Consider the following 20,452-nt stretch of genomic DNA (forward strand, 5'->3'; position numbering starts at 1 on the left):
CAGCTAACAAGCCGAACCAAATATTTCTGCATTTCACTGTTACCATATTTATAAATCTATTGTGTATCTGCCATTTGTTCCCTTGTACAGTCTTGAGTGCGAACAGAGCCCCGCGCTCTGGTTCGCTGGGAGCCTCCATGTGAAAATCAAAGTGAATGGCATTAGGGTAAATAGGAGCACCGGTTGCCGGGGAAACTGTGTACCCTGCCCCACTCGCTCAAGCCTATCCTATACTTTTCTCCAATCACTGGAGAGCAATAATACATTATTGACAGAGAGCCACGACAGACAAGCGGCACAGCGTTTTCAAATTGTCTTTGAACAAGAGAGGATTTCAGTGCGGGGATGCACAGGAAAAAGGATGGCAGGGAGGGGGGGAAAGAGAGAGAGGGGGGGGGGGGGGGTATTTCAAAAACCCACCCATTCACAGTACCATAACCATCAATCTGCCAGCCTCCCTAAGCCTCGTCCTTTGAGCCGCACTAGAATCTGACTGGAGCAGCTAACTAGATGGCGATAAACAACTGGTTTCGTTTAAGATAATAGCGAGCAAGTCCTTCATTGAGGTGTGTATGTTAATACATAATATTCTATCATTTTATATGAGATCCCACGTTACGAGCATTTCTTTGCACGACATGCTATGTTTGGCTGCATTGATATGCATAGCAATTTATTACCAGTGCATAATTGCATTACGCTGCAGTGTGAGTGTAGACCTCGTAAGAGTGCGCCAGAAAATAACATGTGGAGATGGAATAATACACCGACTGTGAAGCAATAACCCCTGCGGATTCTTTTCATAGCGGCCTGTGTGCAAATTGTCCGTTTTTTTTCCAGTCTACTCATTTGAATGACAGAGGCAGTAGTTAAGAGAGATAGTTATTATTTGAAATAACAGCTCCCAGTACTTAACTTGGCCAAAAATGAACAAACATAATCACCGTATTTTTCGGAGTATAAGTCGCTCCGGAGTATAAGTCGCACCGGCCGAAAATGCATAATAAAGAAGGGAAAAACCTATATAAGTCGCACTGGAGTATAAGTGGCATTTTTTGGGGACATTTATTTGATAAAACCCAACACCAAGAATAGACATTTGAAAAAGGCAATTTAAAATACATAAAGAATAGTGAACAACAGGCTGGATAAGTGTACGTTATATGAGGCATAAATAACCAACTGAGAACGTGCCTGGTATGTTAATGTAACATATTATGGTAAGAGTCATTCAAATAACTATAACATATAGAACATGCTATGCTAGGGCTGTGAATCTTTGGGTGTCCCACGATTCGATTCAATATCGATTCAAAATCAATTTTTTTTTCAATTCAACACGATTCCCGATTCAAAAACGATTTTTTTCCCGATTCAAAAGGATTCTCTATTCATTCAATACATAGGATTTCAGCAGGATCTACCCCAGTCTGCTGACATGCAAGCAGAGTAGTAGATTTTTGTAAAAAGCTTTTATAATTGTAAAGGACAATGTTTTATCAACTGATTGCAATAATGTACATTTGTTTTAACTATTAAATGAACCAAAAACATGACTTATTTTATCTTTGTGACAATATTGGACACAGTGTGTTGTCAAGCTTATGAGATGCGATGCAAGTGTAAGCCACTGTGACACTATTGTTCATTTTTATAAATGTCTAATGATAATGTTAATGAGGGATTTTTAATCACTGCTATGTTGAAATTGTAACTAATATTGATACTGTTGTTGATAATATTCATTTTTGTTTCACTACTTTTGGTTTGTTCTGTGTCGTGTTTGTGTCTCCTCTCAATTGCTCTGTTTATTGCAGTTCTGAGTGTTGCTGGGTCGGGTTTGGTTTTGGAATTGGATTGCATTGTTATGGTATTGCTGTGTATTGTTTTGTTAGATTGATTAATTTTAAAAAAAAAAAATACAATGTAAAAAAAAATAAATGTAAAAAAAAAAATCGATTTTTAAAAAATGAGAATCAATTCTGAATCGCACAACGTGAGAATCGCGATTCGAATTCGAATACATTTTTTCCCACACCCCTAACGTTTACAAAACAATCTGTCACTCCTAATCGCTAAATCCAATGAAATCTTATACGTCTAGTCTCTTACGTGAATGAGCTAAATAATATTACCGTAATTTCCGGACTATAAGCCGCACCTGACTATAAGCCGCACCAGCTAAATTTAGGGGAAAATACAGATTGCTCCATATATAAGCCGCACCCGACTATAAGCCGCAGGGTTTTGATGTGTAATTACCGTAGTATATAGGGGTTCCTGCTACCACGGAGGGGATTGTCGGGACAGAGATGACTGTTTGGGAACGCAAAGCGTCCCATTTATTAACAATAAATCTTTCAATCATTCAATCAAACTTTCACATCTTTGACATGGCAAACAGCATTCGTGCAGAGTACAAATAATACAACGGTGCAAAGTAATACAAAGTGCTCGCCTGTACGTTATCAAAATAACCAGCCTACCGGTATATGAAAAGTCAGTCTTTAATCATTGTGTCATCGTCTTCCTCCTGCGTACTAAAACCACCGAAATCCTCTTCGTCGATGTCGGAGAAGAACAGGCCGTAAATAAGCCGCACCGTTGTATAAGCCGCAGGGACCAGAACGAGGGGAAAAAGTAGCGGCTTATAGTCCGCAAATTACGGTAATTGATATTTTACAGTAATGTGTTAACAATTTCACACATAAGTCGCTCCTGAGTATAAGTCGCACCCCCGGCCAAACTATGAAAAAAACTGCGACTTGTAGTCCGAAAAATACGGCAATATCCCACCAATTCTGTTGGGCCAATAAGGAAGTAACTTTGCATGGAGGAAGCCATTATTGCAGGAAAAAGGCGCCACACTACCTCGCAAGACTCCCAAGCTGTGCAGAGTGCAGAATACAAAAAAAAGAGGAAATGAGCAAAGTAGAAACTCACCTGTCTTCTCTTTGATCTCACAGAGAACACTGAACAGGGCTGGCTTCATTCTGTGACAGTTCAGGGCATGCTTCCTGCAAGAGACAGAAGAGGGAATCAGAAAGGGGGTGTGGGTGAACGTGTGCAGGAAACACAATAAAAAAAGGAAAAAAAAAAGAGCCTCCATCTCAAGTTGTTCCACGTCTCCCTCTTCTTAAAACTTCCTCTATGCTAGCGCTGTATGTGCGAGTGTTTCAAAGCGTCGAGCAAAACACGGCTTCAAGGCATTCTCCATAGGAAATGCCTCGTCTGTCACTGCAGAAGTATCTCTTTCCGTGGAAAAAAAAAAAAAGTATGATGTCATTTGGATTATTAGCACTGTGAGGCGGAGTAATAGCAAAGAGTTGTAATGAGTTAGATAGTTGTAACTCCTGGTTCTACTTTGCACGTTGTGTAACTGTTGTTGTTAAGCAGCCCGCTAGGAATCAGAAAATGTTGAGCTTGAGTCACCAGAGTGACTTGCACACCAGAGCACAGATGTGTTTATAATCTTTTTTTTTTTTAACTAAAACTTATAGTCAGCACCAACAGCCACATAATTCTTCTCCACATGTGACTTGAAGTTAGAAAAAAAAAAAAAGGAGGGGGGTGTAATGGGGTTTGGCGATTGGTTGGAGCCCCCTCCTTTGTCTGGCTCAAATATAAACAAACACTTAATACTTTACAGTGATTTTCGTACGCCTCACTTTTCGGCGAATTGTTTTCCTAAAAGTTTGCCCCAGTTTTCATATTCCATCTCAGTTATCGTACGGCCAAACATTGTGTGTGTAAAAAAAAAAAAAGAAAGAGTTATTTAGTACAATTGAGTCATTCGGTACAATTGGGTGCCCTAACGAAGAATCCTACGTGTTGGTGACTCAGCCGGTGTTTTTTTTTAGTGAGTGCAGTTGCAAAATAAGCCACCGTAGGGCCAACGTAATCTGCAAGTGCATGATAAAGAAGGTGAGAAACACTCTTAACTTGTAGCAAAGTAAAAAGGAGGCATCGTGGGGCTCTCCACTCCCATCCGCTCATCACCGTCTTCACCAACAAAAGTCTTCAATAAAAGGTAAAATTGATGGTAAATATTCATTTATCTGTTTAATGAGTCCCGTTTATGAATTTTGCATTGTAAACTGCTTGTTGAACTATAATTATACTTTTTGAAATGTGTTTTGTGTCAATAGTTTGTAATAGTCTGTAACATATTAATTGGAGTGGCATTATTTTGTGTGGAAAAAATGTAAGGAAGTTCCGGTCAGGGTTTTATGCTGGCGATTCCAATCATCTGCGAGTGAGATAAGCCGACACCAGTCACATGTATTAACTGTAAATTTTTTAATATACATGGTGAGCGCTATTAACAGTTTAACAATATCGACGCCATATTTATACTAGTTCCTTATGCTCTTCCTCATTGTGTAACGTGTATGATTAGGGGTCTAACGGTACGTGTATTTGTATCGAACCGTTTCGGTACGGGGGTTCCGGTTCGGTTCGGAGGTGTACCGAACAAGTTTCCACACGGACATACTAAGTAGCGTAACGCACGTTGTGTAAACAATGCACACCGAGACACAACACATGGCATGCTAGCAGCTAACGGGCTACGATAGACTGACCATACGTCCTCTTTTCACCGGACATCTCCTCTTTTGCGGAGCTGTCAGGGCGGAGTTTCTTAAATGCCTCAAATGTCCGGCATTTTGAGTTAGGGTTGCGTGTATTTTCAATGTACTGTACGTTCAGGGTTAAGAAGGGGTTAAAAACAAAACAAATTGTGCGCGCAGCAGCATTGGTGAGGGAGGGGAAGAGAGAGAGTTATGATAAACGCGCATGCGTCGCCAGGCTCTGCTTTTTATCCATAGATTTATCAGATTTTATTTTTTATTATCTATAGCAGGGGTGTCAAAAGTGTGCCCCGGAGGCCATTTGCGGCCCACAGCTAAAGTTTTAAAGGCCCACGGCACATTATACTATTAAAATAAACAAAAACATAACAAAAGTGAAATAAAAAAGCTTAAAGGTTAAGTGTAATTTAGAAAAAGTTGCACTGTTGACTAATAAAACAAAGCTGTTTTTTTCTTCTTTCAAACTGTCATTGCTCAAAACATAATATTGAATCAAAATCAATGTTATTATGAATTATTGACCTATCCAATGTTCCGATTACTTCACATAAAATATTCCACTAAGAAAAATGTTTTTGGTGGAAGATTTTGCAAATTTGGTAAATAAATAACCCCAAAATGTATATTTTGTTGTTTTCTTACAGTACAGAAAATGAACCGAACCGTGACCTCTAAACCGAGGTACGTACCGAACCGGAATTTTTGTGTACCGTTACACCCCGATGTATGATACATGATTATGATACAAAAGATGCAAAGAAATGCAGTTGATTTTCCGTATTGAAGGTGATTATCATCAGCTTAGGGGAGGGGCTCCACACTGTGTATGGAGGCAAAGGGGATCTGCATTTATGATTGGCAGCAAAATGCATAAATCGGCAATGGCGATCACGTGTGTTTTTGTGAGAATCGTCCAATACTGATGAGTGGCCAATTGATCAGCGCATCCCTAGAAAAATGTATTACCACTTTATTTAATCTGCTGCAAAACAATGAAACCTTTAGGCTGGGTGCTGTACTGCAACAGTTAGTGTTGACTTTAATAGAAGCAGGTTAGGCACACAGCTAATTAATTTCCCATTTTAAAAAAAGCATTAACTAAGCATGTAATTTATTTAACTACCTCGGTGGATTTCATTACGTGCAAACACTGTTGAAATAGAAAGACGCCATTTGACTTGTGCTGGAGTTAACACAAGCCTATTATGACACAACAACGGGAAGTGTATATAATATATATGCAGCATAAACAGTACAGGCCAAAAGTTTGGACACACCTTCTCCTCATTCAATGCGTTGTCTTTATTTCCATGACTATTTACATTGTAGATTGGCACATCAAAACTATGAATGAACACATGTGGAGTTATGTACTTAACAAAAAAAGGGGAAATAACTGAAAACATGTTTTATGTTCTAGTTTCTTCAAAATAGGCACCCTTTGCGCTGATTACTTTTTCGCACGCTCTTGGCATTCTCTCGATGAGCTTCAAGAGGTAGTCATCTGAAATGGTTTTCACTTCACAGGTGTGCTTGAAGCTCATTGAGAGAATGCCAAGAGTGTGCAAAGCTAGAATATAAAACATGATTTCAGTTATTTCACCTTTTTTGTTAAGTACATAACTCCACATGTGTTCATTCATAGTTTTGATGTGACAATCTTTAATGTAAATAGTAGGAGTGTAACGGTACACAAAAATGTCGGTTCGGTACGTACCTCGGTTTAGAGGTCACGGTTCGGTTCATTTTCGGTACAGTAAGAAAACAACAAAATATAAATTTTTGGGTTATTTATTTACCAAATTTGCAAAATCTTCCACCAAAAATATTTTTCTTAGTGGAATATTTGATGTGAAGTAATCGGAACCTTGGATAGGTCAATAATTCATGATAACATTGATTTTGATTCAATATTATGTTTTGAGCAATGACAGTTTGAAAGAAAAAAAACAGCTTTGTTTTATTAGTCAACATCGCAACTTTTCGTAAATTACATTTAACCTTTAAGCTTTTTTATTTCACTTTTGTTATGTTTTTGTTTATTTTAATAGTATTTTTAGAATGTGCCGTGGGCCTTTAAAACATTAGCTGTGGGCCGCAAATGGCCTCCGGAGTACACTTTTGACACCCCTGCAATAGATAATAAAAAATTAAATGTGATAAATCTATGGATAAAAAGCAGAGCCTGGCGACGCATGCGTGTTTATCATAACTCTCTCTCTCTCTCTGTCTCTGCCACTCCCTCACCAATGCCGCTGCGCGCACAATTTGTTTTGTTTTTAACCCCTTCTTAACCCTGAACGTACATTGAAAATACACGCAACCCGCACTCAAAATGCCGGACATTTGAGGCATTTAAGAAACTCCGCCCTGACAGCTCCGCAAAAGAGGACATGTCCGGTGAAAAGAGGACGTATGGTCAGTCTATCCTAGCCCGTTAGCTGCTAGCATGCCGTGTGTTGTGCATTGTTTATACAACGTGCGTTACGCTACTTAATATGTCCGTGTGGAAACTCGTTCGGTACACCTCCGAACCGAACCGGAACCCCCGTACCGAAACGGTTCAATACAAATACACGTACCGTTACACCTCTAGTAAATAGTCATGAAAATAAAGAAAACCCATTGAATGAGAAGGCGTGTCCCAACTTTTGGCCAGTACTGTATATTCTGTGGGTGGTGTTTACATGAAAGACAAGAGTACAGTACAAGATTGGTTCTGATGAGCATGGACTGAATGAAATGAAACAAGATAGTTATTTTTGTAAAGAAAACCAGAAATGAATATGATTTGGCTCCACCTGACCACAACACCAATTCCAGTAGTGAAAGTCCATGGCACTGTTAATGAGGGGACTACATTGTCCAGCCTGAACAACATGCCTCAGAATCCTGCCTCAATGTGCGAGGATGGAGGCGGATTATTTAAAAAGTTTTGCACGTGGCGCTAAATGCATCACGGCTGGATTTGAGTTGGGGGGAGGGCGGCCATCAGAATGGAGGGTATGAGCAGGAGGGGGAGAGGGAGGTTGCTCATGCGGTCCTGTACTGACCTGTACTGGAAGTTGACTGGCAGGCCACCCCCTGCCATGCCCCCCCCTGCTCTCCCTCCCTCTGTGGGGTCGTCTGATCCACCCCAATGCGCCGGCGAATCCTCTGGCCAGCATCTAAACATATGGCGACAGGAGGGGTTGGGGTGGTGGGTGGGAGAGGATGAGGGCAGGGCAAGGCAGGGGCAGGGTGTGCAGGAAGGGGCACTCTGCAGCACTGCCCTGACCGCTACCCCATTCTCAGCACACCCTCCACAACAGGAGTGTCATGTCGTCACGCGGTCGTTTGTAGATCAGGACTGAGGAATGGATGTGTGACGGACCAAAACATTATTAAGCCGACGGCAACCATACAGTTGTGCATTTAGCAGACCTCCTGAACAATCCTAATTTGGATCAGTATCTTTTAGGAATGTAACGTTATTAACGATAACCACGGTCAAACTCGCACTAATTATAGTTTTAAATGAAAATGATCGAAAATCTGTGATAACTGCACCTTGATAAAACCAACGGACTGACTAGCGCCAGCTTAAATGCGAACATGAAAAAAGAGACCTTAACGTCTTTCCCCATTAAGAAACGACATACCCCAATCAAAACTAACGATAAAAACATTGCTGTCTGAGCCACTAAAATATCAAATTGTGCACATCGGACCTACAAGCTGTGCTCTCTTCGAACAGTAATTGTTCTTTCCTGAGAAGAATATGAGACGGAGATGTTTTTACGGTAAGTGAAAGGATAGCTGAACGGAGAGGGATGCTACAACGCCCGTCAGAAAAAAAAAAAAAAAAGATATAATTTGTTACCCAAATATAAATATAAACATAAATATTAAAGTGCTACAGTAAAAACTAAAATGTAAAACAATAAAAGCTTAGCCATTAAACAGATAAAAATACTAAGACATTATCCAAACAAAACATGCAAAATAGTCAGTTTGTTAACAGTGTGTCAATTTTTTTAGTCATAAAAAAAATTGGTCAAAAAATAGTGTGTATATAGAGTACTTTTTTGTGTATATTAAACAATTCCGCGATAACGATCATGATAATTTTGGTCACGATAACCATGATATGAAATGTTTTCATATCGTTACATCCCTAGTATCTTTATAGATACACTCAAAATGTAACATAACGCGGTCGTTGGAGTCCATAAAATCCCGTTATTACAGAGCACACGTTTTCAAAATAAAAAACAATAAAATATCTCCATTTATGTGGTGAATACAGCGGGGGTTTGCAGACTTACTGAGACATAAACGTTTAATTTTGTAATTGGGGAAAAAAACAGGCGAAAATAAGACGTCGATGGCATAACCATGTTTAAGAAAACATCGCTTAATATTGGACATCATTTGTATTTTCTGGTTTAGGCCCAAAAACTGAAGTGTGGCACAGTGGCAAAGCCTCCCCTCTAAGAAGAACACATTAGACCAGGCCTGGGCAATTATTTTGACTCGGGGGCCACATTTAGAGAAAAAACCGTGTCTGGGGGCCGGTATATCTATTTTTAGGAACACTAATACAAAACCTCACAATAATGTCTGATTGAATGCTAAAAACGTTATGACAGACCGCCTTAAAAAACGTAATGGAATTTCACATTTTTCTATGAACGATAAATCACTGAATATTGACAAAATATGAACGTCACACCCCCTTTCGATCGACATATTTTACAATCAAGTGAAACGCAACAAAAATGCAACAAACAGTGAAATATGAACGCAAAGGGTACAAAATAAACCCACCTACAATCTGATATATCTGATAGTTGCTGAATTCCCCCCAGGGATCAATAAAGTACTTTCTATTCTATTCTATTCTATTCTATTCTATTCTATTCTATTCTATACATCACTAAGCTTTAGAACTTTGTTGTAAAAAATCTCCTTCCGCGTCTGTGGAAACGCTTCCCGCCCACACTGCTTGGTGCCTCGTCTGAGCTGCTGTGACGTAGATTACCATAGTAACTGGTATATCATCCATAAGCGCAGATTCCAACCATTGATATACTTTGTATAGTTCAAGACTTACGGTCATTAGAAAACATGACTGCACATCATAATGGCAGCTACAGTTTCCATCTTAAACATCTAAAAAAATTATTTGAGAATGTGCGGCGGGCCAGATTGAAAAGCTCAGCGGGCCGCATGTGGCCCCCGGGCCTTAATTTGCCCAGGCCTGCATTAGACTATATTTTGTGTGCGTGCGATCTTGAACATCGAGTCGTTATGGCAATTAATACACCTGGAGTACGCTTAGAAAAACAGGGGTCTCCTATAGGTAGCTTGTGAGTTAGCCAACTGAGTTTAAGTAGCTCACTAAAAGGGTAAAAAAATATTTTAAAAATTGTTCAATTCAGACATTTTGCTTCTATTTGACAACAAATAACCACTAGTGGCCTAGTGGTTAGAGTGTCCGCCCTGAGATCGGTAGGTTGTGAGTTCAAACCCCGGCCGAATCATACCAAAGACTATAAAAATGTGACCCACTACCTCCCTGCTTGGCACTCAGCATCAAGGGTTGGAATTGGAGGTTAAATCACCAAAAATGATTCCCGGGCGCGGCACTGCTGCTGCCCACTGCTCCCCTCACCTCCCAGGGGGTGAACGAGGGGATGGGTCAAATGCAGAGGACAAATTTCACCACACCTGGTGTGTGTGACAATCATTGGTACTTTAACTTAACTTAAATAGCATAAAACAACAACTTCTGTTTGACTGCATTGTAGAGTACAATTTTAAATGTTGACAGACCTTCTTTGAACCGGCGTACTCTGCAGTGGACATTTGCAGACATGCATAGGAGGGCTATATACATTTCACAAACATTGTAATTCTGACTAAAGACACCATCAACAAAGATGCTGGTTCTCAGGAGCATAAAAATTAAAAACAGACAGCTCAACTCTACTTTATTTTGCACAAATTAGCTCTCACACACGTTTAACGTTCATCAGGCTTTCACAGTAAAATACAGTGATATAAATTTACTGCAACATTACAACAAATGACTAAAAATGGAGAAACACTTATAATTTACAGCAATTAACAGTTACTTCACAATAAAATACTGTAATAATAGTTCAGTATTAGCACCACAACTTACTGTAAACTCAATCTCCGTAGACTACATTGCACTCTTGTACAGAATGTGGCAGTAGGTTGTTAAAAGGAGAGAGTAAGTCAAAAATAAAAATACAACATGCAGATATGTTATTATAATCAACAATACAATTATTGTAATTAACTGAAAAATCACAGCTCTGTAGTTACAGTACAAAGCTGTAAAGATAGTATTTTACAGTGAATTACTGTAATGTGAAAGTAATGTGATTATTAGCCAGTAGGGGTGTGACGGTACACAAAAATTTCGGTTCGGTACGTACCTCGGTTTAGAGGTCACGGTTCGGTTCATTATCGGTACAGTCAGAAAACAACAAAATATAAATTTTGGGGTTATTTACCAAATTTGCAAAATCTTCCAAAAATATTTTTCTTAGTGGAATATTTGATGTGAAGTAATGGGAACCTTGGATAGGTCAATAATTCATAATAACATTGATTTTGATTCAATATTATGTTTTCAGCAATGACAGTTTGAAAGAAAAAAAACAGCTTTGTTTTATTAGTCAACATTGCAACTTTTTCTAAATTACATTTCACCTTTAAGCTTTTTTATTTCACTTTTGTTATCCATCCATCCATCCATTTTCTACCGCTTATCCCTTTTGGGGTCGCGGGGGGCGCTGGAGCCTATCTCAGCTACAAGCGGGCGGAAGGCGGGGTACACCCTGGACAAGTCGCCACCTCATCGCAGGGCCAACACATGTTTTTGTTTATTTTAATAGTATTTTTAGAATGTGCCGTAGGCCATTAAAAAACATTAGCTGCGGGCCGCAAATGGCCTCCGGGGCACACTTTTGACACCCCTGCTATAGATAATAAAAAATAAAATCTGATAAATCTATGGATAAAAAGCAGAGCCTGGGGACGCACGCGCGTTTATCATAACTCTCTCTCTCTCTGCCCCTCCCTCACCAATGCTGCTGCGCGCACAATTTGTTTTGTTTTTAACCCCTTCTTAACCCTGAACGTACATTGAAAATACACGCAACCCTAACTCAAAATGCCGGACATGTGAGGCATTTAAGAAACTCCGCCCTGACAACTCCGCAAAAGAGGACATGTCCGGTGAAAAGAGGACGTATGGTCAGTCTATCGTAGCCCGTTAGCTGCTAGCATGCCGTGTGTTGTGCATTGTTTACACAACGTGCGTTACCCTACTTAATATGTCCGTGTGGAAACTCGTTCGGTACACCTCCGAACCGAACCGGAACCCCCGTACCGAAACGGTTCAATACAAATACACGTACCGTTACACCCCTATTAGCCAGTATTTGCTGTGAATTTCCAATGGAAATATTTACAGTGTCGTAGAGTTGTCAATATTTTGGTAATGGTACCAAAATGTATGTCGATATTTTTCTAAATAAAGGGCACCACAAAAAATGATTCTTTATTTTATTTTTATGATTGATATACGTTTCTTATTGCAATCAAAGAACAAGTTTTTCATAAAATAAAAGTAGACAGCATCTCTTTTGGTAGTAAGTAAGCAAACAGACTACAAAGGCTCCTAATTTGGCTGCTGACGCCTGCAGTAATCCATTCATTGTATTATTTTGTCCAAATTATGAGGGACAAGTAGGGCTGGGCGATTATATGATCGTGATTAATTTGAGTTCGATCACAGTGGTCAGCTGTTAGCATTTCCTCAATCAACCATGGCGGAAAAGTCTGTTAGAAGTTACCGCAGTAGCAAACAGACGATGCTCGGTATAATCCTGCACGGAACAATCCTCCTTTATTGACTGTGATCCTGTGTGTGTCTGTTTGTGTACGTTTGCGTGCGTTTTTGTGGAAGTGTGTGTGCGCGCGACCTCCCATTCCACCGTCGTGAAAGTCAGGCTCGTCACGACGTAATTAATGTTCAATCAGCGTTGTGCCTCGTCCCCTTACACAGCTGGAAGTGCAGCCCATAATAACAAAATAAAGAAATATGACTAACACTAGCATAGAACCTGAAGGACAACACAAAAAAAACATTTTGTTCCTGAATAATCATTCAACTTGTTTTGTGTGTTAATACACATTATTTTACAGTACCTACAATTTAAACTGCACTTTAATGTAATTTTATTCAATGTATGCTACAGTATTTGAGTACCAAAGCACTGGCGAGAAGCACTAATGTACAGTCGTGGTCAAATGTTTACATACACTTGTAAAGAACATAATGTCATGGCTGTCTTGAGTTTCCAATAATTTCTACAACTCATATTTTTTTGTGATAGAGTGATTGGAGCACATACTTGTTGGTCACAAAAAACATTCATGAAGTTTGGTTCTTTTATGCATTTATTATGGGTCTATTGTGGCCAAAGAGCTAAATTTTTGTTTCATCTGACATCAAATGGACAAAGATAAAATCTTCTGGAGGAAAGTTCTGTGGTCAGAGGAAACAAAAATTGAACTGTTTGGCCACAATACCCAGCAAAATGTTTGGAGGAGAAAAAGTGAGGCCTTTAATCCCAGGAACACCACACCTACTGTCAAGCATGGTAGTGGTAGTATTTTGCTCTGGGCCTGTTTTGCTGCCAATGGAACTGGTGCTTTAAATAGGACAATGAAAAATGAGGATTACCTCCAAATTCTTCAGGACAAGCTAAAATTATCAGCCCGGAGGTTGTGTCTTGGGCGCAGTTGGGTGTTCCAACAGGACAATGACCCCAAACACACATCAAAAGTGGTAAAGGAATGGCTAAATCAGGCTAGAGTGAAGGTTTTAGAATGGCCTTCCCAAAGTCCTGACTTAAACGTGTGGACAATGCTGAAGAAACAAGTCCATGTCAGAAAACCAACAAATTTAGCTGAACTGCACCAATTTTGTCAAGAGGAGTGGTCAAAAATTCCAGCAGAAGCTTGTGGATGGCTACCAAAAGCGCCTTATTGCAGGTAAACTTGCCAAGGCACATGTAAGCAAATATTAACATTGCTGTATGTATACTTTTGACCCAGCACATTTAGTCACATTTTCAGTAGACCCATAATAAATTCTTAAAAAACCAAACTTCATGAATGTTTTTTGTGATCAACAAGTATGTGCTCCAATCACTCTATCACAAAAAAATAAGAGTTGTAGAAAGTATTGGAAACTCAAGACAGCCATGACATTATGTTCTTCACAAGTGTATGTAAACTTTTTATCGTGACTGTATACAAGTAATTCAGGTATACAAATAATAATTCACCATTTGAAAGTGTTGTTTAGTAAATGTTAACTTGAAGTAAAAGTATTGAAATATTCAGTATACCACTGATACTGTGTTTACTGCAGAATGCCCTTTTTGATGACAACCAAAATAACAAAATCATTTTGAAAGGGGAAAAAAAGGTTGTCTTAACTCCCACAAAATGTACCAAAAAAGAAGAAAAACCATGGCCTTAAAACCGAGGTACAGTACTTGTACCGTAAGCACAATTTTACATATGTTGTCAGCTGTGAGCATATCTTACATGGCGGAAAGATACTGCAGTAGTAATCAGTAGGGATACAACGGTACTCGCTATAATCCTGCATGGGACAATCAAACTTTAAATTTTTTTTTTAATTATTGCGATAATTAAGATCGGATATGTAAAAATTATTCATGATCATTTTTTTTGCCATATCGCCCAGCCAAAGGGACAAGCGTAGAAAATATATTATTAATCTACTTGTTCATTTACTGTTAATATCTGCTTACTTTCTGTTTCAACATGTAATAACTACACTTACCGTATTTTTCGGACTATAAGTCGCACCGGCCGAAAATGCATAATAAAGAAGGAAAAAAACATACATAAGTCGCACTGAAGTATAAGTCGCATTTTTTCGGGAAATGTATTTGATAAAAGCCAACAGCAAGAATAGACATTTGAAAGGCAATTTAAAATAAATAAAGAATAGTGAACAACAGGCTGAATAAGTGTACGTTATATGACACATAAATAACCAACTGAGAACGTGCCTGGTATGTTAACGTAACATATTATGGTAAGAGTCATTCAAATAACTATAACATATAGAACATGCTATACGTTTACCAAACAATCTGTCACTCCTAATCGCTAAATCCCATGAAATCTTATACGTCTAGTCTCTTACGTGAATGAGCTAAATATTATTATTTGATATTTTACGCTAATGTGTTCATAATTTCACACATAAGTCGCTCCTGAAAAAAACTGCGACTTATAGTCCGAAAAATACGGTATTTTAAAATGTAATAATCACTTATTCTTCTGTTGTTTGGATACTTTACATAAGTTTTGGCTGATACTACAAATGTTGGTATCAATCCAATACCAAGTAGTTACAGGATCATACACTAGTCATAATTAAAGTTCTTCTATGTCGCGGGACATATATCCCAACTTTATAAACAATAAAAAAGACGAAAGATTTAGTGAAGATAAAAAATAGTGATGTAATCATTGTAGTATTATCTAGTACAGGGGTCGGCAACCCGCGGCTCTAGAGCCGCATGCGGCTCTTTAGCGCCGCCCTAGTGGCTCTCTGGAGATTTTTCAAAAATGTATGAAGAATGGTAAAAGATGAGGGGAAAAAAATCTATTTTTTTGTTTTAGTATGGTTTCTGTAGGAGGACAAACATGACACAAACCTCCCTAATTGTTATAAATCACACTGTTTGTATTAAACATGCTTCACTGTTTCCAGTATTTGGCGAGCGCCGTTTTGTCCTACTAATTTTGGCGGTCCTTGAACTCACCGTATAGTTTGTTTACATGTATAACTTTCTCCGACTTTCTAGGACGTGTTTTATGCCACTTCTTTTTCTGTCTCATTTTGTCCAGCACACTTTTAACGTTGTGCATGAGTGCACAAAGGTGAGTTTTGTTGATGTTATTGACTTGTGTGGAGTGCTAATCAGACATATTTGGTCACTGCATGACTGCAAGCTAATCGATGCTAACATGCTATTTAGGCTAGCGATATGTACAATAATATTGCATCATTATGCCTCATTTGTAGGTATATTTGAGGTCATTTAGTTTCCTTTAAGTCCTCTTAATTAAATGTATATCTCATGACACATGTAATATGGCTTTTAATTTCTTGCGGCTCCAGACAGATTTGTTTTTGTATTTTTGGTCCAATATGGCTCTTTCAACATTTTGGGTTGCCGACCCCTGATCTAGTATGTAACTGTATGTACTTGGTATCGTTACAGTCGATGTCTGTGTAGATCCACCCGTGGCATTTGTTTAAATTCAGGAGCGCGAGCTTGATGTTAGCGGTTAGCTACTGTATCCTCTTACGGTGTGTGGTGTAACATGTTTAGCTATACCTCGTCCTGTGGGGATGATATTTGTAAAAAAATGTACTTCGGTTGTCGCCATGGAGGCAAGGATTAGTAATTAAGAAGTAGCTAAAATACTGCCGACTGCGGATAGGCGTAAGCCGCTACCTAGCTAGCCATGTTTTGAAGCACCGCTTGGAGAGCAGCGCTTTAGTGTTTAAAGCTTCATATTTATGGTTAGTTTATTTTTTGCAAAATGCATCTATTCTCCCTCTTATGTTTCCACACTGTGTCTGCTTGTAAGAACACTGTGCATGTGCATTGCCTAACACGTGCCTCTGCTCATTTTACCAGCAATGTCACAATGTGCCGATGCCGTTATGTTCGTTTAAAAAAAAAAAGAATTATATTATTCAGAGGGAGTATGGTACCCTTTTTTTTTATCATTAGTACCGCGGTTACTTTATTAGTACCGGTATACTGTACAACCCCACGGATTAGTGATCAAAGTTGGAGGCCGCTCTGTTGGAAGTTTTGGGTGGAAAACATTTTATTTTTCTCAAGCTTCTGCACCTCCAATGAAGTAATATTGTCTTTGAAAACTGCTGGCTTAAAGCCCTAGACTCCCTGGCGCAACATTATATTAGGGCTGCAACAACTAATCGATTATAAAAATAGTTGGCGATTAATTTAGTCATCGATTCGTTGGATCTATGCTATGCGCAGAGGCAAATTTTTTTTTTAAATAAACCTTTATTTATAAACTGCAACATTTACAAACAGCTGAGAAACCATAATCAAAATAAGTATAGTGCCAGTTTGCTGTTTTTTTCCCAATAAAATACTGGAAAGGATAGAAATGTGGTTTGTCTCTTTTATCCGATTATTAATCGAAGTAATAATCAACAGCTTAATCGATTATCAAATTAGTTGTTAGTTGCAGCCCTACATTATATCAGAACAAACAACAATAATGGTGCGTTGCATTTGTACTGGGAAGTCGGAATTTTACGGGTTCTTAGTCGGAAGTTTCAAGTGGGTCGCATCTCGAGGTCGGATTCCCTACTCGGAAAGTCGGAGCATTCTCACCACACCCGAGTCGGCTTCAAAGATGGCTGCTCTGAATGTAAACAATAATAAAACATTTGTTATTAGCACTCCTGATTAGAGCTGTGCGATATGGACGAAAAAGTATATCTCAATATATTTTTACTTAAACTCCATCCATCCATTTTCTACCGCTTGTCCCTTTCGGGGTCGCGGGGGATGCTGGAGCCTATCAGCTACATTCGGGCGGAACACCCTGAACAAGTTGCCACCTCATCACAGGGCCAACACAGATAGACCGACAACATTCACACACAAGGGCCAGTTTTAGTGGTGCCAATCATACTTAAACTCGATATATATCGCAATATGTTTTTCGGTGAAAGTATACATATAAAGATATTCATTTTTGAGCGATATTCAGTGAAATTGAAGTGAATGACAACTGTACTGTAAACAGTCAGTGGCACTTTTATTAACCCAGTTAGTCAAGATGGGTACTAACAGCACAGAAAATAAACTGTTTAAGTAGCACAGAATTACATAACATAAATAAAATACAAAAATATTATTTCTACGTAAAATAAATAACATAGCTGTGCAAATAATACAAAATGTATCAAACTCAGATAAAAAAAATACATCTGCAGGCAAGCTTTGTGATTTCCTTTCCTGGTTCGATGACCCGCCCTATCTTGCCTCTGATTGGCCTGTCCCTAACCAATCGTGACTCATCATAGTAAACAACCAACCAATCATGGATGTTCTTGTATGTGCTTGGAAGGAGGAAGGGGAGGGGTTTAGTAGCCCATGGAGGGGGAAGAACAAGGAACACAACAAATAAGCGGCATTTGGTCATTTTAAAGTTAAAATAAATTAGATCGATATTACAATATTTTCTTAATTCCTATGTTGTTTAAAAATATATCGATATATCTTACAAACTTGATATAGCCCAGCCCAACTCCTGATTAGTTTTTGTTGCACTAAATCAGCCATCTACAATGTATAGTGGACCGTTTATACATGGTAACGTTACTGTAGTGTAGGCTACATTTATTTCATGTGGTTTTTACATTCTACATTGCGAGCAATAACGTCTGAATTCCTCTTCATCCACTGTGTTTAAAGGTAAAAGAAAGAGTGCATATTTTCCCATAGGTTATTTGTATTTAGTAAGGGTGTAACGGTACGTGTATTTGTATTGAACCGTTTCGGTACGGGGGTTTTGGTTCGGTTCGGAGGTGTACCGAACGAGTTTCCACACGGACATATTAAGTAGCGTGCCGCACGTTGTGTAAACAATGCACACCGAGGCGCAACACACGGCATGCTAGCAGCGACCGGGCTACGAAAACAACGCGAAAGCGGTTTGCCGACATTGTTCAGCAGCGGTAGGGTATGCTTCTGGCAACACGTCAAACATGCTAATCCATTTGAAGCGTCACCACCCCCAAGTAAACATCGCTTCAACGAAGAAAAAGACGAGCGTCGTGCAAACACCGCTTTCAAGCAGCCTCTCCTCGGCGAGTCAGGCAAGGCTAAAGCAGTAACAAATGTTTTTATAGCAGCAGATTTAAGACCGTATTGCATTAAAAACTAGATTTTGACCCACTTCTTCTTTCTGCAGACAATGTGGATAAACTGATTTTTCTGGCAAAAAACATGAAGATTGAGTGAAAGTCACCAGGGTTAAAGGCTGGGGGGGGAAAGAAAAGTTAATCTGAGGCTGAGTTGACTTGAAACTGTTTAATGTTGCACTTTTTATATGTAAAAGAAAAGTTTTTTCATTTTATTTAATCTGAGCAACAACTTGAGGCAGTTTAATGTTGATTAACATGGACCCCGACTTAAACAAGTTGAAAAACTTATTCGGGTGTTACCATTTAGTGGTCAATTGTACGGAATATGTAGTGTACAGTGCAATCTACTAATAAAAGTATCAATCAATCAATCAATCCAAAAAAGCACTTTATATGTAGAAAGGTTTTGTTAAGAAACCATTCTGAGCCTTATCTTATTTAGTTTTTATTTTATATATGTTGACCACATTAACCCTGGCAATGGACCCTGTGTGTATATGTATGTCAGTGTTTCCCACAAACTGCCAAGATACCGGTGGCGGTCGGGGCGTGGTCACCATGACATCATCGAGTAATTTGCATAATTTACTACAATGATATGATTTTCTCTAAAAAGGCTCAAAAAATGTATACTTACTAATTAATAATAACAGTTTTGTTTTAAACGTCCATCCATACATCCATTTTACAATATAATTACAACACTTTATGTACATATTTATATACAGATTTGAACAATAAGTTATTCACTGAAATATATTTATTAATTGTGGTTCTTACAAAAAATATATCTTATAAAATATAAAGGCTAAAATGTCTCCTAAAGCTCTGCCCCTTTAATTAGTGCATACTAAATAATTTAACTTTAGCCTACTACTACAACCATATTATTTACCAGCAACATAAAGTGAAACAGAGGCAGAGGTGTCCTGCCACAGTCAGTAACAAATAAACAGAAAACAGTAGTGGTCAAATACAAATAAGGCAACATGAGAAGTATCCTACACTTCTCTTTTGTAAAGTAAATCTGAACAGCCTATATGGGCATCTACATCAACTATATGATTTGCCTGAGAAGCTGGACAGGCCAAAAAAAAAATATATATATATATATATATTTTTTTTAAATTTTATTTGTGGCGGACGTAATTCTTTCGTGGCGGGCCGCCACAAATAAATGAATGTGAGGGAAACACTGTAGGTTATTGTTATGCTTAGCATTCATGACTGCCTGCTGTTGCACTGATCAGCCTAGTGGTGGCTCACATCCATCACACACACAGCTATTTCTATTTTTGGGAAGAATTATTATAGTGTTCCCAATGTTAAAAGGATACAGCCATTGTTTACAAATCTGGTAAATAAATAACCAAAAAATTTATATTTTGTTGTTTTCTTACTGTACCGAAAATTAACCGAACCGCGACCTCTAAACCGAGGTACGTACCGAACCGAAATTTTTGTGTACCGTTACACCCTTAGTATTTAGACAAGGCAGGCACAATTATAGCGTTATCTCAATTTCTGACCTCGGAACTGGGACGCTCACAACTCGGCTGTGACGTCGTTCTCAGCTCCGACATCCAGCTTCCAAGGTAAATGGAACACACCAAAAAAAAAAATGGATGTGTTTTTTTATTTATTTTACACACTCAAGCAGAGAGGCAAGTTAACAGGCTGTCACCTCAAAAAAATGTTCTGTGGATAAACATCTAATCAAACTGAATGAAATTACCTTTTTTGGGGTAAAGAGTCTGCACATTAGAAATGTCAGAGTTAAGTTATATGAAGCGGGACCTTATTC

The 20,452-nt window shown here is 38.7% G+C and overlaps 1 protein-coding gene across 4 annotated transcripts in view; it reads right to left on the minus strand.

Annotated features, from left to right (window-relative positions):
* Positions 1-20,452, minus strand: part of pbx4 (pre-B-cell leukemia transcription factor 4) — a 78,863-nt gene that overhangs the window by 50,580 nt on the left and 7,831 nt on the right. For 2 of the 4 annotated variants that reach the window (XM_062049925.1, XM_062049927.1), the window contains exons 2-3: positions 7,646-7,759; positions 2,944-3,017 (exon numbers count right to left, since the gene is read on the minus strand). In XM_062049925.1, coding sequence (XP_061905909.1) covers positions 2,944-3,017; positions 7,646-7,759 — 188 coding nt within the window. The remainder of the gene's footprint in view (positions 1-2,943; positions 3,018-7,645; positions 7,760-20,452) is intronic. The other 2 variants (XM_062049926.1, XM_062049928.1) reach the window with 1 other exon arrangement.

The sequence above is a fragment of the Entelurus aequoreus genome, linkage group LG06 (assembly GCF_033978785.1).
Source record: "Entelurus aequoreus isolate RoL-2023_Sb linkage group LG06, RoL_Eaeq_v1.1, whole genome shotgun sequence".
Classification (NCBI taxonomy): domain Eukaryota; kingdom Metazoa; phylum Chordata; class Actinopteri; order Syngnathiformes; family Syngnathidae; genus Entelurus; species Entelurus aequoreus.